At 36.0% G+C, this 27,970-nt stretch overlaps 2 protein-coding genes across 2 annotated transcripts; one reads left to right on the top strand and one right to left on the bottom strand.

Annotated features, from left to right (window-relative positions):
* Positions 1 to 9: 9 nt before the first annotated feature.
* On the bottom strand, positions 10 to 20,287 carry LOC123561487 (39S ribosomal protein L37, mitochondrial-like). Its single transcript, XM_045353891.2, has 9 exons — positions 20,158 to 20,287; positions 12,215 to 12,382; positions 11,323 to 11,496; positions 10,300 to 10,397; positions 6,632 to 6,768; positions 5,839 to 5,960; positions 5,121 to 5,303; positions 4,216 to 4,367; positions 10 to 313 (listed from the first exon to the last, which is right to left on the bottom strand). The coding sequence occupies exons 2-9, from the start codon at positions 12,336 to 12,338 to the stop codon at positions 29 to 31; spliced, it is 1,275 nt and encodes a 424-aa protein (XP_045209826.2). The 5' UTR covers positions 12,339 to 12,382; positions 20,158 to 20,287; the 3' UTR covers positions 10 to 28.
* On the top strand, positions 20,259 to 27,320 carry LOC123560709 (transcription termination factor 4, mitochondrial-like). The gene is made up of 2 exons (XM_053553146.1): positions 20,259 to 20,352; positions 25,485 to 27,320. Exon 2 carries the CDS (start codon positions 25,571 to 25,573, stop codon positions 26,663 to 26,665), a length of 1,095 nt encoding a protein of 364 aa, XP_053409121.1. The 5' UTR covers positions 20,259 to 20,352; positions 25,485 to 25,570; the 3' UTR covers positions 26,666 to 27,320.
* The last annotated feature ends 650 nt before the right edge of the window (positions 27,321 to 27,970 follow it).

The raw sequence follows: 27,970 nt of genomic DNA, 5'->3' as shown, positions 1-27,970 counted from the left end.
ACATGCTGATCAGATTTTAAACACTCATTTATTTGGCATAGTCATATAAATACAAAGCTAGAAATTTCTCAAAGGCTTCACTATTATAGTCACTATAAGTGGGCGGAGTGTACGTCCAATCCGGAGGGTTGAGCCATGGCTGGCAGTAGTTCTTTGAGAACATCTTTGCACTATCAAACCAAGCAAAGTTCTTTATACCAGTGTCACTATGTAAGTCCATTGTATTTAGTTGGAACATAATAAAGTTGAGCTCATTAATGCCCATATTCACATTGATAACAGTAACTGGGGTCTCAAGTTGTCCCGAATATGTCTGAAATAAAAAACACTTGACATTTATTCTTCTTATTTCTTACTAACAGAAATAATGGCCAATGAAATACAAATATTTTTTTTCGACTGTAATGAAGATGAGAAATAAATAGAGGATATTACATACGTGACTTTTCATACTGAATTTATTAAACAAGTTAAATAAAATGAGAAAATGCGTGGCTCTGACCAGCATTTATCCATTTTAGTCAACGAGTTTAATAAATTCGATGTGGAAAGAGTTTATCACATGCAAGCTTTTCCTGCCGAAACATCAAAAATTCTTCTTTCTTTACCTATTACAGACCAAGTCAATTTGACCAACGACATCTATTACACTAGACTAGTGTATTATCAAACTTATGTAATGGCTTTATTTCACTCCCACGATGTCAAACATGTGATAATCCTTTAAACTGAATGCAAATAGCTGGGAAGAACCACTGACCTAAAGTGAAGCTGCCATTAATTTTAAAACACACAAAGAGTATGTAACTGACACTGAAACCAAGACAGTTAAATGATTGTTTTGTTGATTTTTATTTATCAAAACTTGAATTCAGTTCATATAGTGACTTTTCAGCTTCACTGGTGACGGGAGATTTTGGGTGTCTCTCCAAGCCTTTAGTCACAGGTTGCATCTTGAAAAACCCACCTTACCATCAGTCACCTGCATAACTTTTTCACATCTAAGGCAGGACCCGTACCCGCCCACTTAGCTCAATAGGGAGAGCGCAGATCTACGGACCGCGTGATCGTGGGTTCGATCCGCCGGTGGGGCGGTTCTCTGTGACGATTTGATAAAAGACATGGTATCTGAAATCATTCGTCCTCCACCTTTGATTCACGTGGGGAAGTTGGCGGTTGCTTGGAGAGAACAGGTAAGTATTGTACAGAATCCAGAACACTGGTTAGGTTATTGTTAGCCAGCCATTACATAACTGAAATACTGTTGAAATACGCTGCAAAACAAAACAAGAGGGCCAAGATGGCCCTAGGTCGGTCACCTGAGAAACATACCATAACAGTGTAAACATGTTTGACATAGTGATTTCACGGAAACAAATATTCTGACAAATTTTTATTAAGATTGGACCAAAAATGTGGTCTCTTGAAGTGTAAACAAGTATTTTCTTCAACTTGACATAGTGACCTACTTTTTAAGCCAAGGTAACCTACATTCGAACTTGACCTAGATTTAATCAAGGCAATCATTCTGACTAAATTTCATGAACCTCAATTGAAAAATACAGCCTCTATCGCATACAAAACCTTTTTCTTTGATCTGTCCTAGCGACCTAGTTTTTGAGCCCAGATGACCCGTATTCAAAACTGACCTAAATTTCATCAAGGCTATCATTCTGACCAAATTTCATGAAGATCAATTGAAAAATACAGTTTCTATCGCATACAAAAGGTTTTTGATTTGACCTAGTGACCTAGTTTTTAACTACAGATGACCCATATTCTAACTTGTCCCAGATTTCATTAAGGCAATCATTCTGACTAAATTTTATGTATATCCAGTATAACAAGAGGACCATGATGGTCCTGAATCGCTCACCTCTTCCCACATGACCCAGTTTTGAGTATGACGTCGTTTTTTCTATTATTTGACCTACTGACCTAGTTTTTGAGCTCATGTGACCCAGTTTTGAACTTGACCTAGATATTATCAAGATAAAAATTCTGACTAATTTTCATGAAGATCCATTGAAAAATATGGTCTCTAGAGGTCACAAGGTTTTTCTACTATTTGACCTATTGACCTAGTTTTCGAAGGTACGTGACCCTGTTTTGAATTTTACCTAGATATCATCAAGGTGAACATTCTCACTAATTTTCATGAAGATCTCATGAAAAATATGGCCTCTAGAGAGGTCACAAGGTTTTTCTATTTTTATACCTACTGACCTAGTTTATGATCGCACGTGACCCAGTTTCAAACTTGACCTAGATATCATCAAGATGAACATTCAGACCAACTTTCATACAGATCCCATGAAAAATATGGCCTTTAGAGAGGTCGCAAGGTTTTTCTATTATTTGACCTACTGACCTAGTTTTTGATGGCACGTGACCCAGTTTCGAATTTGACCTAGATATCATCAAGATGAACATTCAGACCAACTTTCATACAGATCCCATGAAAAATATGGCCTTTATAGAGGTCACAAGGTTTTTCTATTATTTGACCTACTGACCTAGTTTTTGATGGAACGTGACCCAGTTTCGAACCTGACCTAGATATCATCAAGGTGAACATTCTGACCAATTTTCATGAAGATCTTGTGAAATATATGGCCTCTAGAGAGGTCACAAGGTTTTTCTATTTTTAGACCTACTGACCTAGTTTTTGACGGCACGTGACCCAGTTTCGAACTTGACCTAGATATCATCAAGATGAACATTCTGACCAACTTTCATAAAGATCCCATGAAAAATGTGACCTCTAGAGTGGTCACAAGCAAAAGTTTACGGACTGACGCACGCACGCACGACGGACGACGGACGCTGCGCGATCACAAAAGCTCACCTTGTCACTTTGTGACAGGTGAGCTAAAAATGCAGCCCCTATCGCGTACACAAGGTTTTTCTTTAATTTGACCGGGTGACCTAGTTTTTGACCCTAGATGACCCATATTCAAATTTGACCTAGATTTCATCCAAACAAACAGTCTGATCAAATTTCATGTAGATCGAGAGTAAAATGCAGCCCCTATTGCATACACAAGGTTTTTCTTTGATTTGACCTAGTGTCCTATTTTTTGACCCCAGATGACCCATATTCGTAAATAGCCTAGATTTCATTAAGGCAATCATTCTGACCAAATTTCATGAAGATCAATTATAAAATACAGCCTCTATTGCATACACAAGGTTTTTCTTTGATTTGACATAGTGACCTAGTTTTTGAATCCAAATGACACATTTTTGACCTCGGCCTAGATTTCATCAAGGTAATCATTCTGACAAAATTTCATGAAGATCAATTGAAAAATACAGCCTCTATCGCATATACAAGTGACCTAGTTTTTGACCTAAGATGACCCATTTTCAATCTGGCCTAGATTTCATCAAGGTAATAATTCTGGCCAAAATTCATGAACCTCAATTGAAAAATATAGCCTCTATCGCATACACAAGGTTTTTCTTTGATTTGACCTAGTGACCTAGTTTTTAACCCCAGATGACCCATTTTCGAACTCGGCCTAGATTTTATCAAGGTAATCATTCTAACCAAATTTCATGAAGATCAGCTGAAAAATACAGCCTCTATCGCATACACAAGGTTTTTCTTTGATTTGACCTAGTGACCTAGCTTTTGAGCCCAGATGACCCATTTTCGAACTCGGCCTAGATTTCATCAAGGTAATCATTCTGACCAAAATTCATGAAGATCAGTTGAAAAATACAGCCTCTATCGCATACACAAGGTTTTTCTTTGATTTGACCTAGTGACCTAGTTTTTGAACCCAGATGACCCATTTTCGAACTTGGCCTAGATTTCATCAAGGTAATCATTCTGACAAAAAGTCATGAAGATCAATTGAAAAATACAGCCTCTATCGCATACACAAGGTATTTCCTTGATTTGACCTAGTGACCTAGTTTTTGACATCAGATGACCCATTTTCGAACTCGGCCTAGACTTCATCAAGGTAATCATTGACCAAATTTCATGAAGATCAGTTGAAAAATACAGCCTCTATCACATACACAAGCTAAATGTTGACGGACGACAGACGACAGACACCAGACGACGGACGACGGACATCGAGTGATCAGAAAAACTCAACTAAAAACCATCTATGGCTTGGTCCTCATATGTGAGGGACAAGTAATTCAAAGCCAGATATCTTATCCACTCAGCCATACCGGTATATATTATCAAGAGCTTACCCCATATCTACTCCTGGCTTCTGCTATAGCAATACCAAATGTTGTCATAAGATTATATGCTTGGAATGGGTCACTTCTTGATCGTTTACCACCATTTATCCGGTACACTATCTGTGGATGTGAGCAAGGAACCTCAAGCACTTCACGGAAGGCTACAAATACACACAGAGCATCTTACTGAGATAAATACAGGTACATAAACACAAACCTGTAACATGCAAATAACAGAGGGTAGCGACTTTCTTACACGCATTAATTCACAAGTAATGTTGGTACTGATCACTTGTGTGAAATTTCATTAAATTGTGTGCAAGGGTTCGGGAAATTAGGCATGCACAATATTGCATATGCAGACTCTATGTATAAAGTGTATTAACAAACAAGAGGACCATGATGGTCTGAATCGCTCACCTGTTCCCGCATGACCCAGTTTTGAGTATGACGTCGTTTTTTCTATTATTTGACAAAGTGACCTAGTTTTTGAGCTCATGTGACCCAGTTTTGAGCTAGACCTAGATATCATCAAGATAAAAATTCTGACCAGTTTTCATGAAGATCCATTGAAAACTATGGCCTCTAGAGAGGTCAAAAGATTTTTCAAATTTTAGACCTAATGACCTAGTTTTTGACCGCAGTTGACCCAGTTTCAAACTTGACCTAGATATCATAAAGATGAACATTCAGACAACTTTTGGCATACCCTAGATTTCAAAATTGTTCAAAATGGTAAGCCTAATTTTGTATAAAACAGGGTGCAAGACCTCTACAAGTATAACATACAGTGCAGAAAATATTTCTATTAAAATGTGCAAGAGATAAATCCAAATCACTAGCTTACAAGTCTTGATAGAGATGTTTAGAAATGTAATCCAGAAAAATTTTGTAATTAAGTTCAAAGAGTTTACCTCCTCTATTCAAAAGTTCATCCATCTTTATTTTCTTCAGATCCACTGTAGGAAGTATAGGATACATGTCTAATAACTGATGATTCACAGAGTCGTTAACCAAGTTCTTCTTTCCAAATGGGGCTAAAGGTTCATATCCAACAACCATAAACTCATTATCTGCTGCAATCTGTATAGTCTCACCTGTCAATTTATTTCAAATAGAAGTGACTTTCTTCAACAACAAGAGCTGTCCGTAAGACAGTCAATGCACAACTATTCAACCCTAAATGTTAAAATATCTACAGAGTTTAAATCCAGTATCTGCATTAGTTTTGGAGATAACTTGCATGCTTAAGTTCAAAAGGGGGTATAAAATTCGATGCTGGATAGTGAAACTGGGCACCTCTGAGGAAGCTGGAGCTGTCACTTGTGTGACTGGTTGACCGACTGACACATAGAGGCTAACCATGAAGTGCGATGCCACACCAGTAACAAACTAATACGCCTTTAACCCAAACCATGCTGGACATGATTGATTCTGCCTTTGCGACCAGTGTAGATCATGATCAGCTTGCATATCCATGCAGTCTGATCATGATCTGCACTGTTCGCTATTCAGTCAGTATCTTTTTGGTATGCATCCCTTGTAACAGTTACTGGTAAGGGTTAAGTAAATGAAGCTTCAGTGAAAACTTATCTAAAAGTTGTGATTATATAAACAGATGATCGCACGTACCTTGGTATTCATAGGTTGTCTCTACAGAAGGTTTACACAACACTCGTCTTTGAGTTGCCAGGTCAGGGAATTTACCACACATAGACTGCGACATGCGGAGTAAACGATCCAACAAAATATGCCTAAAAGGTTCAAAGAAACACTTTAAAGGAACGGTTAAATGAACTTAACCCTTAAGCCTGCTGCCAGTAAGTGATTCTGCCTTTGCAACCAGCGCAGACCAATATCAGCCTGCACATCCCTGCAGTCTGATCATGGTCTGCACCGTCTGCTATTCAGTCAGTAAATTTTCAGTAAAAAACCCTTCAAATGATAAATGGTATTGCCCGAAATGGAAGATGGACCAATCCATTTTAGGAATTTAGCAATCCAGTAGGAATTATAAGACCTCAACCGGATACATGTCTATAGGACACTGGATCCTCAACTTAATGTATCCAGAAACTGCAAAATAACCTCACATTTTCTTTATTCCAGCATATGAGATGATTTAGGTACAATTCTGTTGGTATGTTCAATTTTTACATGTTTTTGATTCAACACATTATTGCATCATCAAATTACGCCTTTCCTATTGTCGAAAAGTATGTTATACAATTTCTTGTCTTAATAGTCAAAAAAGCCCTGATCACAAAAAGGTTAGGTTTAGCATTACAAACTGACAGAACTGATATAAGGCATTCCTTTCTTGTTAACTTTATTCAACTCTTTCTATATAGCTATGTAGCTAGATTATAAACCTTGCTGTCTTATTTCAGTTTCATAACCCGAAAATTTTATAAAGAAAACTTACGCAGACGTTGTATCCGGTATCCCATACTGCCTTGGGAAATACCAGCCAGGATGCGCGGTATCCGTGATTTTAGGTAACTTCTCCATAGTGTTATTCCATACTTGTGACTGCATAATGGCATCTTTCACCATTTCATTCTATTGAAGAGAAAGAGGGTCATAATGACCTTATATTGCTCATCAAAAATTTACACCTCAAACAGGTGCACCAAGGAACATTAGTGCCAAACAATTGAGCCGCACCATGAGAAAACCAACATAGTGCATTTGCGACCAGGCTGGATCCAGACCAGCCTGCGCTTTCGCGCAGTCTGGTCAGGATCCATGCTGTTTGTTTTCAAAGCCTATTGCAATTAGAGAAACTGTTAGCGAACAGCATGGATCTTGGTCAGACTGCACGGATGCGCAGGCTGGTCTGGATCCATGCTGGTCATAAATGTATTATGTTGGTTTTCTCATGGTGCGGCTAAATCAATGACAACTGCTCTACTAATTTAGAAGTGGCAGGCAAATTTTCTAACCAATCAAGATAGCTTTAGACAGTCACTTAGTGACCATTTCTGTGAAATTATTTCAAAATCAGACTATTTAAATTTTTTTCTAGTTTTTGCTGGCTGCCATGTATTTTGTCAAATCATAATATTATTAACAGTCTTTAGAGATTGTATTTGAAGGAACATTTCAGTGAAATTCATCTAAAATCAAACAAAAACTTTTTTACAAGAAGATCTTTTAAACTTCACACTGTATACATGTACATTTTTTATGAATAAGAACAATTTGTAGAAGGTCACCCAAAAAACATTCCTATGAAATTAATTCCAATTTAGACCAGCTGTTTCTGATATTTTTTAATTTTCTGTATATATCATGATATAATGAAAAAAATTAGCACCCGGCATGGCCATGTTTTTTTTTGACAGATCAGAATACCTAACAATACTGAGAGTCACCCAAAGAGAAACATTCGAATAAAATCATTTTTTGATTTTAACCTTTAGCCTACTAGTAGGAACTGATTCTGCATTTGCAACAGGTGCAGACCAAGATCAGACTGCACGCATGATCTACACTGGTTGCAAAGGCAGAATCATTCTCCGCCAGCAGGCTCAAGGTTACTAAAGGTTAAATATTTTGTAAGTGCAAGTAATTTCACCTTGCAAAATTTTAACTTTATTCCCAATTTGTTTCTCTTTAATCTTGATAGAAATTTATATACAAGGAAGCATATACGAAAACATGAACGGCAATACATTTCCATTAGTATTTTGGTACTGATTCTAATGGGAAAGTTTGAACTGATTTATAGTCTGAAAATGAGAAAACCAACATAGTGCATTTGCGACCAGCATGGATCCAGACCAGCCTGCCCATCCGCGCAGTCTGGTCAGGATCCATGATGTTTGCTAACGGTTTCTCTAATTGCAATAGGCTTTGAAAGCGAACAGCATGGATCCTGACCAGGCTGTGCGGATGGGCAGGCTGGTCTGGATCCATGCTGGTCGCAAATGAACTATGTTGGTTCTCTCATGGCGTGGCTCATTTATGGTCAATCTGAAAATGACTGCTTCTATGAATCAAATATCCTTAGGATGGCCAGCACATATTTATGTTTTTGACAACACAGAAAGTGACGTCACTCGACCTTCAGCTATTTCCGGAAGTAAATAAAATGAAAGTAGAAATGCTAAACTTGAAAACGAAAGCCGCATTTTGATTCGTAGATAGTCAGGGGTCATGCGCAGGGTCACCCCGTCTAAATGTATGCACGTGTTCTTTTTTTTTTTTTTTTTTTTTTTTTTTTCCTATTGGGGAGCCAACTTTCAGCACTTTATTACGAATTGAGATTACCTGGGCATTAGTACAGCATGTCAACTTTTAATCTATGAAAAAAATATTTGAGCTCTGGATAAACACAAATCCCGCAGGGGTCCGTAACGGACCAAGGGTACATTGATAATTTTGGAACATCATTAAATCGCTCAAAATGTCTTTTTTGATGTTGTCTGGGAGTGTCAGTATATGCCTCAGATGTAAGATATAACTGTATTTGAGAGCTGCAGACCTAGACATTTCAGAAATATTTTCAAAATAAGTTTCGTGTAATAAATGTTGTTTCTACGGAAGCGTGAAAGGGCCATCAGACACTAACACGTTTTAGTACGTTAAGGCTGTGGAAAGGATATACGGCACTGGTCAAATTTTTTTCCAACCTCTAAAGTTTGTCATTTTCGAAATATTTTGAAGAAAAATTGAGATAAAATTAGACTGTTAACAGTTACCATTTACTACTATCACTTAAGAAAAAAAACTGAACCATCTCTGTTTTTTTTTTTGCTCATAAAAATCTGCAAGGATCTGGAAAAACTATTCACAATTTTTTCATTTTCCGCTAGAATTTTACAAGGTTCAGAGTGCAAATTTACTGCACTGGAGATAAGCATTCTTTTGCAGTTGACTGTAGAATTTTCTAGCAACTTGTGGAAACCGATTAATGGTAAAGAAGAAACACTGGTCCTTCTAACAATAACTACCATTACCAAAGGCATTGAATTATAAGACAGTATCATTTCCAATTGACTACGTAAACAATTAGATAACTAGAAATGTGTCCATGGGACACAGATGCCCCCACTACATGACATTAAAATGACAATTTTTTCCCATGTCAGGGGCCAAAAATGACAATTTTTTCCCAGGTCAGGGGCCAGAACTCCTACAATACTGAATGAATCCGGATGCGAAACCCCAGGTGCACAACTGCACATGGTTACCAACATTCCTGTAAACTTTGGTGATTCTAGGTCAAATACTTTTGGAGCTACGCATGACACAACATTAAAATGACCAATTTTTTACTAAGTCAGGGGCCATAACTCCTACATGACTGGATGAATCCGGACGCAAAACCCCAGGTGCACAACTGCACATGCTGACCAACATTCCTGTAAACTTTGGTGACTGTAGGTCAAATTCTTTTGGAGCTATGCGCGACACAACATTAAAATGACCATTTTTTTACTAAGTCAGGGGCCATAACTCCTACATGACTGGATGAATCCGGACGCAAAACCCCAGGTGCACAACTACACATGCTGACCAACATGCCTGTAAAGTTTCGTGACTCTAGGTCATATACTTTTGGAGCTAGGCGCGACACAACATTAAAATGACCAATTTTTACAAAGTCAGGGGCCATAACTTCTACATGACTGAATGAATCCAGACGCGAAACCACAGGTGCACAACTACACATGCTGACCAACATTCCTGTAAAGTTTTGTGACTCTACGTCAAATACTTTCAGAGCTACGCGCGACATAACATTTTCGGAAGGACGGACGGACGGACAGACTGACAAGAGCAAATCTATATGCCTCCCCCCAAAGTGGTGGGGGCATAAAAATATATTTGTATGATTTTTTTTTATCGACTCTGTAATAAATTAAGTTAAAATACATTTGCATGATTTTTTTTACACGATCAGACAATGCAGAAAGGTGGAATCATTAAGAATCCGTAAAAAATCAGACTAGAGACAGAACCCGACATTGTTTCAAACAAGATCAATTGAAGGTTATGAACTATAAAAGAAATTACGATAGTGCTTTGCATGCGGCCAGCTTTACTTACCTCAGTGCTTGTGCACTATACAACTGAGAAACCTACCTGTTTGTCTACAGAATATTGTCCCAGTAACTTTTTAACCTGTTCAGGCAGTCCATCAAACCGCTGTGTTTTTGTCAGCAAACATGCTTGGTCTATACCTGAAATGTATCATGAATAAATAAAACTTACTGTTTATTCACTTAACCCATTACAACGTTTTTATCTGCAAGATCTAGAGTTCACCTAAATATTATTCTAAAGGTCTATGACGGTGGTAGTAAGATATTTTTGCATACTAGAAATATCATTCATAATGTATATTGTATGTTGCCCATTGCAAGAATCGGGAAAAAATCACTTTTATTTCTTTTGAGATTTGCTAAAATTTTGGTGGTATTGTTGCTTTTATGCAAACTTAGATATCCGGAAACATTTATAACATTCTATTCACATACAAGTTATAACCAAACAACTGTCTGCCTATGGTACTGAGTTTTTAAGCATTTTAGAGTATATATACATACAGTCGACTTTGTATTAAGAGACCACCCAAGGGACTGCTAAGAAGTGGTCTCTTAATAGAATGGTCTCTTAATGAATTTCAGTCAGATGAAAAGGAAAGTTATTTTTAACTGTTAATGTAACTGTATTTTTTATGAACATACATGTATGGTTTCAAAATCTGTTTTAACATCGTGAACACTTTTCCAAGTCCACAAACCGTGCAATTTATGGCTAGATGGTTTGTCAGTTCGACTGATACAAAGGTTAATTGCATTCAGTCACGTGCAAAACGTACTCGCTAATTACACAGATGAAGAAATGCCCGGTAGAATTTTGGTACCTGGTCGCTTAATACTTTTGTCGAATATTTTACCTGTCTGGACTACCTTAATGTGGTCGCTAGTCGTTTAATAAAAAAGTCGTTTAATGGAATGAATTTATATACTGATTTTGACTAGTCGTTTAATACAAAAATGCTTAATAGAGGTGGTCGCAAGTATGATGTTGACTGTATATGTATATATATATATATAAAAGATTATTACAAAATATAAACAAGCAGGAGAACTTATATAATACCTTCTGTAAGGCTGATTTTAGAGGATACATGCCACACTTCATGTTTCTTTGGTGTCACAGATGGTTCTTTAAAACGCTCAAGTCGGAAATCTGGTGGCAGAGTCTGTGGTGGTTTCCATTTTGGTTCAGGAGGATTTATATACTCAAGGGGGTCTTCTATCTCTACACCTTTTTCTGCAGACAGAAAATATACTTATCTAATCTTTGATGTATTTTTATTGTTATTTCAAAAGTGCCATTGATGTCAACTATACATAAAGCAAGTTGTTACATAACAATACATTCGAGTACTTGAAAACACCCAGTGTGTGCATTTGAAAACTATGATCTAAAAAGGTTTTTGAAACACATATTTTTACAAAATATGCATGATAAATAATCTGTAAATCTAAGTCTTGTGAAGCTTATATTTGGATTAGTTTTATTCGTAAAGAGATCTGAATGCTGTGGGATTTCAAAAGAGAAAAAATGGACAGTGCATCAAAACTCCAACAAAAATCTGAATGAAGCTGATTGAGCAAGTAGGTAAGCTCTTATATTTTTATAGTCACATGATTTCTTCTTTTTACATATTTTCGCCAAGGCACTTAGTATATTCTGTAAAACGTAATGTTAGAAACACTAAGCAATGTGATAAATTTGGTCATTTAAAAACTGAAGTAATTTTTTCTGAAATGTAACATTTTTATCAAAAACAGTACTGTTATTACAGAGCAAATTTACCCCTACAAATGGCACAAATGCCCTTCCTTAAAAAAATTAAGAAAAAACAAAACCAGTCTGTCATATATTAAACAGCACATTTCTCCCCGTTGTACAAAATGTACCAAAATCTAATATAATACCCAACATATAAAAAAACAAACAATCCAGGACTCCATTAAAAAGGTACCTTGAAGTATTCCTCTGATAATGCTTGGGTACTGGTTGATCCTGTAGTGTCCCTTTTTCTCCCTTATATTCTTTAGTCTGTATGAATATTTGATACGACAAAGCGTTAATGACAATCGCACCATCTTCTTCTGAGGAGATTATCACTACCTTTGTCTCATCAATGTATCTGAAATACCACAAAATCAAAAATATTACTAATAGTAATCAAACTTACATACCTACTTTACTCAGAAATCGGTACTAATCTGAGGAATAATTTTCACTGATTTACTGGTGCCATAATCTTAACAAACAAATAAAATTCCCAGTCTTCAGCTTTAAATTTTGAAATTCACAAATTCATTCCCCCGCAAAATAGAAGTTTCAATCCATATCATAGAGATGGTACCTAAAAATTCAAATTGCATCTGATATTAATTTCTGTTGAAAACTTAATACCGGAGTACTTCAATTATATAATGGTTTAACTTTCATACTTCATTTTTCATGATGAAAGGCAATATTTAATCCGAAAAATTTGGTCCTACTTGGAAAATTGAAGCCAGTGACAGATAACTCTTCTAGGACTATTTAGTTATGTGAACAAAGTACTCATAGATTTGGATGTGTTTCCCAAAAATATAGTTTACTTTAATATCTATGCATAATCATTCAAACAAAACTAGAAATGTGTCCATGGGACACAGATGCCCCCACTATATGACAAAGAACACAAATTTTTTCCTAGGTCAGGGGCCATAACTCCTACAATACTGAATGAATCCGGACGCGAAACCCCAGGTGCACAACTGCACATGCTGACCAACATTCCTGTAAACTTTGGTGACTCTAGGTCAAATTATTTTGGAGCTACACGCAACACAACATTAAAATGACCAATTTTTAACTAAGTCAGGGGCCATAACTCCTACGCGACTGAATGAATCCGGACGCAAAACCCCAGGTGCACAACTGCACATGCTGACCAACATTCCTGTAAACTTTGGTGACTCTAGGTCAAATTATTTTGGAGCTACACACAACACAACAATAAAATGACCAATTTTTAACTAAGTCAGGGGCCAGAACTCCTACACGACTGAATGAATCCAGACGCAAAACCCCAGGTGCACAACTGCACATGCTGACCAACATTCCTGTAAACTTTGGTGACTCTAGGTCAAATACTTTTGGAGCTATGTGCGACACAACATTAAAACGACCAATTTTTTACTAAGTCAGGGGCTATAACTCCTACATGACTGAATGAATCCGGACGCAAAACCCCAGGTGCACAACTACACATGCTGACCAACATTCCTGTAAAGTTTTCTGACTCTACATCAAATATTTTTGGAGCTAGGCGCGAGACAACATTCTCGGAAGGAAAGACGGACCGACAAGGGTAAATCTATCATCTATAATCTAAAATTATGCACCCCCACCCCAAAGTTGGGGCATAAAAATACTAAATTTAAATGTTGAACACTTTCGTAACCACATTACTTTTCTAAAGTCCTAATGTTTTTCTGAGACCTTCAACCTTTCAGCTTTGAAGACAAATTTTTTTTTTTCTGTTTTATATAAAATAAACTTTCTCAGAATCTTGTTGAATGTCTATTGACCCAAAAGTGTCCCCTGTGCACCTTTTCAGTAGTTAGTGTCTGATTTCTTTAAAAAAAAATTAAATAAAATGTTGTTGTTTTTTTTTACTTTATTTTCCTGGAAAAGCATTTAGAATGGATACAAAAGCAGCTTTCAACTTCATATATTAAGACTATAAAACATTCACAAAGCCAAAAGTGATATCCCATGTGTACCCTTTCTTGAGATTCATCAATTACCTCTAGACATTGTATTGTTGAATGTTTTATCATCTGTATATTATGTATATATTCTGAGGCCCACATGGAAGATTGGGAAACCAAATGTGTAGCCTCATTAAATAAAGTCTTTACTTACTTTACTTACTTACTTACTTACTTACATAATAATATGAGGACCTCACCCTTATCAGTACACGCTAAACAGCTAGCTACACTGTGTATTCATATAAACAACCCCGATCAATTTTACCCGAGGTATCTCACGGGGATGAAATCGCTTACTAATTTAAGACGCTGCGCTAATAATTGAGGCAACGCACTGCGGGAAGCTATATTTCATGTTTTAAGCGCCGCGGTAGCGCGGTGCCTTATGCGGCTGGGGAAGGGCCTGGTGGTGGCAGTTCTATAGTCTTAGAAACATGTGCACAAAATGTAGGTAATACTTGATAATTTAGCATTATGTAACAGATACTGGACAATTCAAAATTCATTGTTTATAAATTTAATGTGCTTGAATTCAATATACTTTACATACTTTTGGTATATACCTATATTTCAGCATTTATAATCAATTTGAATAAAAAAGAAAAAAAATAATGTGGCTTAAATACAATAAAGAATCGCTCATGTTCTGTATTTACCAGTCATGTTTGTTGGCATAAAGAAGACCACCCGTATTGTATTCTATATTAAATTACAATCTTTAATGTGCTTGAATGTAGTACATCTATTTGGTATGTACATGTATTTTAACCCACAAACGCACAATATATTGCTTTAATAGAGTAAGAATCGCTGATGAATGTTTGGTACTTACCAGTCATGTTCATGAACTAGTCCAACTAATTTTATGCGATCCTACTATTGAGATAATTTTTTCATATGGGGCAACAGGTTGTCAATAAGTTTTTGTTGAACAGGCTGAAATAGAAAAGTAGGCGGCCAGCTAGGGGGGTACGGGGGCATGCTCCCCCGGAAAATTTTGAAATTCAGCGCTTCATTTCCTGCATTCTGGGGCATTTTGGAAGCATTTAAGAACATCTTTTCAACTGCATTTTTAAATACAATATACCCTTATTTTCACATTTTTATGAGCTCACCTGGTAAATTTGGAGATAATAATAAAAATGAGTTTACATGTTCATGAATGTATTTTTCAAGTCCTGAAATGCTAATATCTAACTTGTCACCACACTTCAACTCTTTGTTGTACTTCTTTGCAAAATCAAATAGTTATGTATGTCCGGATACTGTTACAGTTTCGTTTACATTGACCAAATCTCCAGTTTAAAGGATGTGTTTGACAAATTATGATGGTGCAAAGGCAGTTTAACAGCATTTGACAGTATCTGATATAAAAAATTACCATGACATTTCCTCTTATTAAAATGATTTAAGAGAAATATTTATCAAAATTCGGCCGGCTGATACCGCGACAACTACTGTACTTTCGATTTCAAAAACTTATAGAAAAAGGTAAAAGCCAATATATTTTCTGATCTAAATTTGATTGTGATTAATAATTTTTTATAGAAATTAAATATCTCTCAGTTGTCACACATTATAATCAACACCAGGTCCTGGCTTTGTTATATAATGCAATAAACAGCACTCAACAGGGGTAAAATGGTGTGAAAATGTCCGAAAATTGTTGTTTACAGATTAGTTATAAGCGATGTTGGGTTATTAAATATAAAGGAGCTTGTGGATAATTTCTTTGTTTTGTTGTCTTTTCTTTTAAATCGGGACTGTCACTCATGACTTCAGAATTCTTAGAAATTATCGCGGATGTCCCATCACTATTTCTACCGAAGTTTTTGCTACAAAATATAACTCTGACACTATGATAACTGATGAATATTTTTTCATGTAGATCTCTAATATCAATTCAGTCCGTGAAACATGATTTTCATCTCTTTGACGTTAGCTTGGATTTCGTTAATTATGACATACGTATATCATCATTTACAAATAAAATATGTCACGCGTTCTACACAGTTACAAAGCTGTCATTGGTTTATCGCAGGTTTTAACTCAAGTCAAAGATCGACAGGCACGTGGCAGTGTATGAAATACACTATGACATGTCGCTAGGCAATTAGACTGAACATCGCCCGTGATGACACGCTGTGTATTATGCACGGAAAGGGCCGCGGGTAATATCGATTTTTAGCATACATGTCATACGTCCCGGATTGTCCGGGATTGTCCCGGAAATCACATACTCGTCCGGGTGTCCCGGACAGTGTTGAAATGTCCCAGAAAATTAAAAATACAGAAAACAAAAATAACCCCCCAAAAAACTAGTTTTTTGGTCTATAAATTGTTGAATTTTACATTAATAAAACACAATGAACAGTCCCCGGTGTCACATTGTTTATTCCTAATTATCCGATAATCAGTTTCATGCCCTCGAGCGGGACACATGTTGATTAAGCCAGCTAAGATCAACACTCATATTGGACGCGCCCTGTGATATTTTGATGACCCAGATTAATTTACATTCAGCTATTTTGATGACCCTGATTATGAATTGACAAAATTATGCAATCAATAACAGTTTTATGATCATTTAATATTAGGAACAATAGCCGAAAATCTCGCTGTTTTTAGCACGTAGGCGGTGAAGCTACATGTAGCCTTGATTCGAAGAAATGGCTGATAACGGTCAATTAAACGATAATTATTTTAAAAGGTTGTAATCTTTCAAAACGTAGATTGATTGTCACACATATTCTAAATTAAACTTTTGACTACTGAATGCCTTTGCCGACCGATCCATGAAAATTGACCCAACCCGAAATATTTTATATCGATTTTATCTACAAGATTTATTTTTTATTCCTTTGAGGATTCCATTTTATTAATGATTAGATAAACGTTTAAGCATAAAAATGATACCAAATAAGCTAGATTAGTGTTATTTCTAGAGCGACGCAGCGGGGCGCCCCGCCCTGCCCTTTTTTACTGCCGCCACGCTGCCCGTAAAATGTGCCCTGTTGCCTTTGATCTTATGCTAAATCCCGCCAAATTCCCTGTTGACATGCCTTGACGATTTTTTGATCAGCAAATTACGTCACGGCGAGTGCACACAGGTAATGAGAATCAATGAAGTGTTAAAACAAATTGATAAAGAGTATGGATCCTGTGAAATGTCAAAAAAGCGTGCGTAAATGGCCAGCTGATTACCAAGCACGTGAAAAGTGCCCTAGATTTCTTTGGGCAGAATTTAAATTAGACCGTAATTTAGTATAACAAGTATATATCAATGCCGTTTGATTCTACTGTAATTTAAACTAGAAAATGCACACATTTTAATGATTATCGAAAGTAAAAGAAAGTTTAGAATGTCCGTTCACGAGTCTTATTACTCCCGATGTCGTATGCAATTTTTCCATATTTCCTTCAAAAAAGCAGACAGTTGGTGTATTTTTTTGTGATGAGAAACATCAAAATATGTGGAACTATCTCTGGTTTACCCAAGTGGGTCATTTAAACTGAGTAAAAACTACTTTCAGACAACATTCCGAAAGTGTACCAGTATCCGGATAGTATATTTTGGATATGCGATTTAGTAAACTTTAACCTTACTGTAATAGCACTTTTCTGTTAATGAAATATTGATGAAAGACCTGATTAATACATTAGGACTTTTGATAATTATCAGTTTACAATGTGACCTGAAACAGGCCTTTAACTATGTTGTTTACAACATGATCTTGGTTTCAAGATTAAGCTTATATTAAGGCCCTCCACTATTTCACATTCATATGAATAAGTTGACATTCTTGGTGACTTTTTTAAGAGAAAGGCTTGAATGGTTTAAACTAAACTATAAAGTAGGTAAAAAGCCTTTGTAAACTTTGTAACTAGTTTTGGGAAGATTTAGCACTTTATTCTGTGACATTTCTTTTAAGTGTGCAATAAAGATAAATGGAATACATATTAACTATAGACATCTAGAAATGCAACTACTGCTATGGTAACTTTCACATCTAAAAGGGCACCCTGCCCCTTTCGGACAGCACCCTGCCCCTTTTTGGCAGCACCCTGCCCTTTTTGAGCTCTAAAAATAACACTATAGATTCTAAATCACGATGACCAGGTTAGTTCTTCTTATGTAGCAATCCTAATTCAGTTCACCTCGGGAACGCAACCAATTCACGTGCCGAACTATAGACGTGAATTACCCTATTTACCTCCCTTAGAAAGCTAGACGACATTTGCAGCAAATTATTCCTAAGCGAGGGAACAATGTTTATCTCTGGAAACTGCATGTAATTTTAAGACATGAAACAGACGAATACTAATGTCACGGTGTATGTCCCGGACAAAGGGTAAAAATCCCGGAAATTTTAACTCAGAATCCCGGAAAGGTCCTGAAAAATTATGGCATGTATGTTTTTAGACTGGATGGAGAGTTCTTTAAACAAATTATATTTTCGTGAGAGAATCGTAAAAAAAAAAAACACTTTAAAAATACTACGGCAGGCGGGTTAAGGTTTTTAGGCCAGATTTTTTTTTTTTTTCTGCGAATTGAAACCGGCCCAAATGCCATTTGAACCATCCATTTCAGCCGGCGACCAGTTCTTACTGACAACCCTGGGGCAATATCCCCACTCGTTTAACGTTTACTATATACAGTACGCCAATATGCGCAACCTATAAAACCAAGAACTTTACATGACCATGTACTGTGATTTATCCTCCATTATTTTGGTCCTTCAAAGTTTTGACGTTTAGATTGCCCCATCACAAATATAAAACAATCTGAGCGTCGAATTATTTTGACTAGTTCATGAACATAAATCAGATCGCCAGTTTTCTATTTTATATAAATTAAAAGCATCAGTATACTTGAATTTTAAATGTTTTTGGTATGCACTAATATTTTAGCATAAATAATCAATTTAAATCAGAAAAACATAATATATATTGCTTTAACAAAATAATAATCACTCATTTTCCGTATTTTCGAACTAATCCGACGCATACAGTTTGTTTGATATAGTGACAGTCAAACTGTACTTGTGGTGGCTGCAAATGTCAGAAATTAGAACGAAGTGTCCTGCCGTCCGGTAACCGGACGCCTAGCCTGCGTTCTAGCCGTCTGGTTACCGGACGACTAGCAAATCCTTGGGGGATTTTCTAGCCGTCCGGTAATAGAATTCTGAATGAATAAATAATGATTTTATATAGTTTTAATGTTATTTACTTATCGATAGTTATCTGCAAACAAAATTTTGAGTGAATACATATTGAAGAGTTACAATACACCCCTGCATTAATCAGCCGATAAAACGGAAGTTTGCCGAAATCAATAATGGCGAGATCGCCATGACATCAACATTAAAATCTGTTCATCTGATGGCTTTTATTTTCGGAATATTTAAATTTTAACAATTTTTTCACTGGATTTTCAAAATTAAAACAGTTTTGAAATAGATTCTACTTACAATTTTCATATTTAGTATTCAAATATTTTTTAATGAATAACTATTTCATTTAATATCAATAGCGGCAGTGTGATGTTCAAAACTTTGAGTAAAGCAGTTAAGCGTTTATAATTAATCCATTTTATTTCGAAATAATGTCAAAATTAATTAATGAATTGCTTGTTTTATAAGCTTTCTATTCTTCAAAACAAATATACTTTTGTTTTTAAGAATTTAAGTTTAGGCTGTTAGAAAAACATCACTTTTACAATAACATCGATGTTAGGCGATCAATGTTTTATCATTTCTAAAAATAGAAATTCATATTATATGAACGGATTTGCAAACAAACACGATCTCATTCGTTTTATTGACTGAAAAATCAGATAAGTATTGATATCTTAAGTAAATAACATTTAAAACTATATAAAATCATCACTAATTCATTAAGAAATCAATTAGTGATATGAGTTATGTCAGGTCTTGTATTTAAGACTAGTTTATAATGTATCAGTATTGAAAGTTTGTCCCTGACAGGCTCTGAAAAGAAGAAAGTAATAGTACATCCGGTTTCTGGTACACTACACCGCTAAAATTAAAATTTACTTTACTGCAGTAGAAAACCCAGTTAAAGGAACGTTTACGTACGCCAAAAGGAGCAATTGACACTATTTCGAAAATTTAAATAAAGACGTCCTTACTTCTTGCTTTAAATCTGATCTGTCCGTGCAAAATGTTTCCAAAGTCGTCGCTGCCTGACTCAAGGGAGGTAACTTCCAAATCGACTATCTAAACTCCGTGTCCAGGATCGACCGGATCCTAGCAATATATAAAATCCGTCCAACCACAGTGTTGAAAGCTATCAGGCGATATCTGTTAACTAACCTGCTTTTACGGTATTATTGTTAAACTTGCATTTGCATACAATAAGATAAAACTTTTGGAAACACTAAACATTACATACTATTGCGACAAATTGTATTTTTATATAATGTCACTAGCGAGTGGACTAGTATACAGATGGGAATTAATTCCGGATACTTCATAAACAGGTCTAAGAAAGTGGATTCCTATGTACAGATCATCTCACACACCTGTAAAGATATTTCAAGCTTTATAATTTTAATGAAAACTGCTAAAATGACATTTGTCATCAAAACCTCAGTTTGAAATAATTATGTTTATCAAGATCACCTCCTAGACATTTCTCCCGCCCCATGTGGTTCTGGGACAATCTATGTATGAAAAGAATTGGAACCACTGCCTTACCCTTGCATGATCATAAGAGGCGACTAATAGGGTCTTAACACTTGGTTTTGCGGTAACTCTGTGATTCCAGCAGGTATGCAAATTTTGATTCCATACCTCATGTTTTTATTTCGATGTAAATGAGATGTAAACTAAAATTTGTAGTCCTGTTTGGCGCCATATAACCTTTACTGTGTTGGTGCACCGTAAAACCCAAATAAACAAATAAATAGACATTTCTCCCTACACTTTCCACCTCCTGCCAGGTTGTTTCACCCCTAACTGTTTCACCTCCTGTTTATTATATTGATTAGGAAGTGTCTCGCCGTCCGGTTACCGGACGGCTAGTAAATCCTCAGTGGATTTTCTAGTCGTCAGCTAATTGATTTCCTAATGAATAAGACATGATTTTATATAGTTTTAATGCTATTTACTTGAGATATCGATATGTATCTGTAAACAAAAGTTGGTGTAAATACATACAATAAACAGTTATCATAAATAACTGCATTATTCAGCTGATAAAATGGAAGTTTGCTGATCTCAATAATAGCGAAATCGACGTGACGTCACTTATTAAAAATCTGTTCATCTTGAGGCTTTATGGATGGGAAATTTTTTTAAATTTAATAACTTTTTCACTGGATTTTCAAAATTAAAACAGTTTAAAATTTGAAGAACTTCCAATTTTCATATTTTAGTATTCAAATATTTTTTAATGAATTACTGTTTTAAATGACATCGAATTTCAAAAGCGGCAGCGTGATGTTCAAAACTTTAAGAAAAACAGTAGTTAAGCGTTCATAATTAATCCATTTTAATTGAAATAATCATAGTCAAAATAATGGAATGCATTGCCTTTTTTAAGCTTTCCATTCTTCAAAAAAAAAAAAAAATATATAGAAATTGTGTTTTAAAAATTAAAGTTTAGGCCGTTTGAAAAAAATCACTTTTTTACAAAATATCATATGGGCGTTCGGCGATCAATGTTTTTATCATTTCTAACATAGAATATCAACAGATTTGTAAACAAACACGATCTCTTGCGTTAATCGACTGAAAAAACAGATAATATTGATTTAAGTAAATAACATTTAAAAATATATAAAATCATTACTATTCATTAAGAAATCAATTACCGGAAAGACTAGAAAATCCCCTGAGGATTTGCTAGCCGTCCGGTAACCGGACGACTAGAACGAAGGCTAGTCGTCCGGTTACCGGACGGCTAGACACTTCCTATTGATTAAGTAGGTGTTAAATGTTCTATATTTGATTGATCTCTGATAATGGTAGGTCAGAGAAGTATAACAAAAAAAATTTTAGCACATACATAATCAACATGTTCATGCATGCAGCAACTTAGGAAAAAATAATATTTGGAACTAAAAATTAATTTTGATCATGTTAAAGTTTTTGAAAATTCACAAAAGTAGGAAAAAAGGTAAACTTATTTTTTTCCTACTTTAAAATTATTCAATAAAATAATTTAAAATAATTGTACTTAATGAAACAAAACCAAAAAAAAAAAAAAAATTGTGATGTGTTACATGAACCCCATTTTGTATTGTGAAGTATCTGGGTGAAAATAAAAGATATAATTATGTTCTGTTCAGTATTTTTTTGTTGAATTCAACTAAATTTGTTTAATATCTGGAAAATTTGGATTACAGAAATTATTTTAAAAAAAAACAACAAAAAACATGATCACCAGTGGTTCCACACTTGATGTGCTGCCAGTTTTCACAGATGTCGCATGATACAGCAAGATTCAAGGCATACACAGGACTGTGACAGAAAATAAATGGCATAGAACGAGCCTGGGGCTAAACATCAAACACTTTGTAGCAAACTGACCATTTAATTATAATATGTGATAATTGGATAAAATTATTCTTTTGATTATATACACATGTAACTTAACATCCTTATTATACCTTACCCCACAAACGAAGTTTAGGGGGGGCTATATAGGAGTGAGCTTGTTCATCGGTCAGTACGTTGGTTTTCATGGTTTCCGTACAATAACTCATGAAAAGCTTAACAGATTTAAATAACTTTTGTTTGTTTGTTTGTTTTGGGTTTAACGCCGTTCAGCGGGCAGTTAACCTAACCAGTGTTCCTGGATTCTGTACCAGTACAAACCTGTTCTCTGCAAGTAACTGCCAACTTCCCCACATTAATTGTCAGAGGTGGAGGACAGATGATATCAGAATTTATGCAGACACATTGTCTTTTATCAAATCATCATGGAGAACATACGCCCCGCCCGAGGATCAAACTCGCAACCCTGTGATCCATAGACCAACGCTCTCCCTACTAAGCTAAGCGGGCAAATAACTTTTGGTACACAGGTGTAACATCATAAATTACAGGTCAATTTTGACTTTGGCTAAAACCCATTAGTTTTTGATGTCAAACTTTATGGTCCATTTCCAACTTAAAATTTGACCAACTCATGGTTTCCGCACAATAACTGATGAAAGGTTTGACAGATTTAAACAATTTTTGGTACACAGGTGTAACTTCATAAAATACAGCTCACTTTTGACTTTGGCTACCAACCACTAATTTTTATGCCCCCCTTCGAATAAGGAGGGGGATATTGTTTTGCAGGTGTCGGTCGGTCGGTCGGTCGGTATGTAGACCAATCCATCTCCGGATGATAACTCAAAAAGGCTTGGGCCTAGGATCATGAGCTATTAATTGCATTTTGTCCGTCTGCCGTCCATACGTTGCCTGTCATCCGTCTGCTATTTTGTGGCATTTACAGCAATATAGAGACTTCATTTATGGTTTGATTTGATGCAAACTTGCAAAATATCTTGAGCAACAATATATCTTGGATTCCACGATGAATCTGTCAAATCCAGTAATAGGTTCTGGAGTTAAGGCCCCTGATTAACCCCTGAAAGACCCAAAATTTGTTAATTTTTACCTTGTGAACATGATAGTAGAAGTGACATTTTACATTCGATCTTAACCACACTTACTCACTACTTAAGTCACAATAAGATCTCGGTTCCTTTCGAAAACAGGCTAGATTCCATCATGAGTTCTAGCGTTACTGCCCTGCCTCTGAATGGGGCAAAATTTTCTATTTTGGCCCTTCTTTCAGCCATATAGAGGTTTCATTTATGCTTTGATTTGATACAAACTTGCACAGAATGTTTATCTTGATGATCTCTAGGCCAAGTTTGAAACTGTGTCATGTGGAGTCAAAAACTAGGTCACCAGGTCAAATCAAAGGAAAAGCTTGTCAACACCCCTAGATGCCACATTTATGACTCTTTCTTCATAAAACTTTGTCAGAATGTTTATCATGTTGTATCAAAAACTAGGTCAGCTGCTTAAATCAAAGGTAAAGCTTGTTAACAATTCAAATGGGCAATATTTATGACCCTGTCTTCGTGAAACTTGGGAAGAATGATTATCTTGATGATAAACAGAATCCTAGGCCAAGTTTTAACAGGTGAGCGATAAAGGGTCATCATGACCCTTTTGTTCTCTATTTTTATCGGAACTGATGTACCATTCCGAAAAAAATAAAAAAAATGTTTGTGTGTTATCACCTAAAATATATATTATGCCCTTCTTTTAAATTCTAAATTCTAAAATAAGAAGGAGGGGCATTTTGCTGGTGTTGGTCAGTCTGTCAGTTGGTCAGTAGACCAATCGTTTTCCGGATGATAACTCAACGCTTGGGCCTAGGATCATGAAAGTTGATATGGACGTTGTTCATGACCAGCAGATGACCCCTATGGATTTTGAGATCAGTATGTCAAAGGTCAAGGTCACATTGACCCGGAACAGTTAGATCGTTTCCAGTTGATAACTGGAGAACACTTGGGCCCAGGATCACGAAACTATATAAGGAGGTTGATCATGACCAACAGATGACCCCTACTGATTTTGAGGTTAGTAGGACAAATGTGAAGGTCACATTGACCCAGAACAGTAGAACTATTTTTGCCAGATAACTAGAGAATGCTTTGGTCTAAGATCACATTTGATACAAAGGACATCACTTATGACTGGTAAATGACTCATACTTATTGATTTTAAGTCCAGTGCATAGTGACTTAATAATTTCTGTTCCTTGCGCAGTTACTGAATGCATAAAGGGGGGCATCTTGTGTTCTACAGCCCTTGTTATATATAGCGCGCCTCTGTATCTACATCATTGACTGATGTAAGATCACTAGGTTATAATGTGCCACCATCCAATAGCAGCTCTGTATTGCATAAAAATATTTCATTAACTTCTTTAAAAACAATCTACATAATAAATGATCTACAAGAGAACTCCAGTTTAAGCAGTGATCTTTATTTTATGGAACCCAAAAGGCAACATACATTTTACATCTTGTATATATAAAATGATAATACATAGCTACTGCCTATTGAATATTGCACATGTGGCCACTTTGAAAAATCAAAATGAAAACAGTGAAAAGCAGGTAGCAAATAACCTGCTTCTGTATTCCATATAATTATATACTGTAAAATCATTTAATTTCGTGGGCATGAAATTTTGTGGTTTTGGTCAAAACGGCAATTTCATGGGAATATGAATTTGTGGATTTCAACTTTTGAACATAAAATTAATGGGAATTTTACTTGTTCATTGGGATTATATTTTGTGGTTTGACACAACCACAAAATCCACAAAAATTAGTCCCCCACGAATATTAATGATTTCACAGTAGCTTAGTTGTTAGCATATCCATTTCTAAAAAATCCTAAATTGAAATGAAATAAAGAATGTTTACATTTTCAGAATGTCGCAGCCTTGAGAAAAGGAGAAGCACTCAGAGCTCTTGTTACAACATAGCGAACATAGCTGGTGATCAGAAAGTGGTCAAAATGCTCAAACTGTCGTCTGCATCCTTTAGAAAATTATGTTGGTATACTGCAAATCTACAACATGCAAGCAGAAATGTGGATTTTTTCAGTGGGAGAAGCTACATGACAGATGTACTCAGGACTTCCTCTGCTACATTAGAAAGGCATATTCAGTATGAAAATTCCGGTGCAAACTGCTCGTTAACAAAAAGAGACCTAAAACAAGACAAAAGATATATGGCAACTGATGCATCAACTAAGGAAGTTGAAGATAAGAGTAAAAATGATACAGTAAGCAATGATATAAAATCTCTTGTTGATGAATTGTTGGAAGAAGCTATTGAGAGGGACAGAATGGTTGCTACGGTGCCTAAAACCTTGGTAACTAAACATATAATTACGCTTATGAATGGTGGATTCCAAAAATCGGATGTTTTAAACCTTTGTAAATACCCGGAACTGATTAAGAACTTGGCACCGCTGACTGATTTAATTATCTTTCTGCTGGATTATGGCATTCCGAAAGAAGACATTACCAATATTGTGAACACATACCCAGATATTGTTCATCAAACAAAAGCTAACACATTGTTTCAAATGGAAACTCTTCATGAGTTAGGTTTTACATCTGACTCCATTGTTACAGTGATTTGTAATTACCCTGCTATCCTTAATAGTGATTTGAAAGGTGCTCCTCAACGCATTGAAGACCTCAAAGTGCTTTTCAAGACGAAAGATACGTTCAGAATTCTTGAGAAGTCTCCAAACCTTCTGTTCTGTGATATGGGATATATTCTTGAGAGATTTAATTATGTTTTTCTTGAAATGGGAATAACCCAGCCACAGATGAGGTACTCCAAGCTGTTCTCACATCCCATGCACCATATCCATGCACGGCACATGTTTCTTGAACGTGCTGGATTCTTTAAGAGATTAAAGAAAAGGAAAGGTCAGGTGAACTTGAACCCAAAATTAGAAACAATCCTTGACACTACTGATGAAGAGTTTGTGAAAAAGTTTGGTAATATGACTGTTCAAGACTATCAGACATTTAAGAAGTTGCTTTTAAAGGATCGTGTTGTAATGAAAGATGTTGAAGACTACCCACAGGACTGAACTATGTTATTATCCCCTGCCGATGAAATCGGGAGCGGGGTATTGAAATGGCGTCCATGCGTCCGTCCGCAGCCATTTCTCAGTAACTAGCAGGTAGAATTTCATAAAACTTGAAATAAACATGAACCAACATACTGCGATGATGCCAGTCAAGTTTTTTTTTTGGATTGGTCAATTTCCCTTAGAGTTATTGCTCTTGATTAAATGAAAATTCCATGTCCAGAGCTATATCTAGGAAGTTACGAGTTGGGAATATTTAAATAAAACTTCATAAACATGTTCACAACTATGAGGTTATGCGGCCCGTCAAATTTCAGTCAGATTGCCCAAGTAACACCAGAGTTAGGTACTATAAATATGGCAGTTTCTGCTTCATAACTTGTGATATATTTGACCTAGAACTACGAAACTTAAATTGAATTTAGATCACCATAATGTGGTTGAGCACATACAATTTCGTCTGGATCTCTGTACTAACTTTAGTGTTATTGCCCTTTTATTGTTTAGAAATCCACAAATTTGTACATAACAAACTAACCAGTTGGTAGAATTTCATTAAACTTCTTTCATTCTTTTCCATGAACATTTATTATAAACATTGTGTACCCACACCTGGTCACCATCTTGCCTTGGTCACACCCCCCCCCCCCCCCCCCCCCCCCCCCCCCCCCCCCCCCCCCCACCCCTTCTTTTCACTCCTTTTTAAATTTTTTTTTTCAAACCTTCCATGAATATTTATCAACATGCAAAGTTGTACCGTTCCCCAACCTCACTCCTCCACCCAGTCAAGCCCACCACCCTGATCATGCATTCCCTTTTTGCTGGATATATTTTTTTGCCATTCTTCACCACAAACCCTTTCGGCGGGGGATTCCAATTAATCGAATTTGCTTGTTTCTTATCATACAAATTGTGCCTGCATTCATCAAAGACACTTAAGAACATGGAGTAGCCATTTTGTTGCAAATATTCAAACAAAATTATGCATTTTAAAGTCTTTGTTGAGGATAATGATTATGAAAACTGCCCACTTCTGTCAAGCCCATTTGCAGGAATGAAGACATAGTTGTCCAAATGGCTTTTCTGTGTATCTGCGTGTATTTATCTGGATTTGTTTGTCTGGACCATAACTTTGACATGCATGGAGCAATCTTGTTTATATTTGGCATGAATGTTGACCTCAGTAAGACAGAGTGTCATGCACAAACCGTAGGTTCTTATATCAAAAGTCAAGGTCACAGTTGGTGGTCAAAGGTCATGTTAGATCTTCTCCAGCCCATAACTTTGACATACATTTAGGAATCT

This window comes from Mercenaria mercenaria, chromosome 10, assembly GCF_021730395.1.
Source record: "Mercenaria mercenaria strain notata chromosome 10, MADL_Memer_1, whole genome shotgun sequence".
Lineage (NCBI taxonomy): Eukaryota > Metazoa > Mollusca > Bivalvia > Venerida > Veneridae > Mercenaria > Mercenaria mercenaria.
The sequence above is the reverse complement of the archived record's forward strand: the minus strand, read 5'-3'. Positions and strand labels throughout refer to the sequence as shown.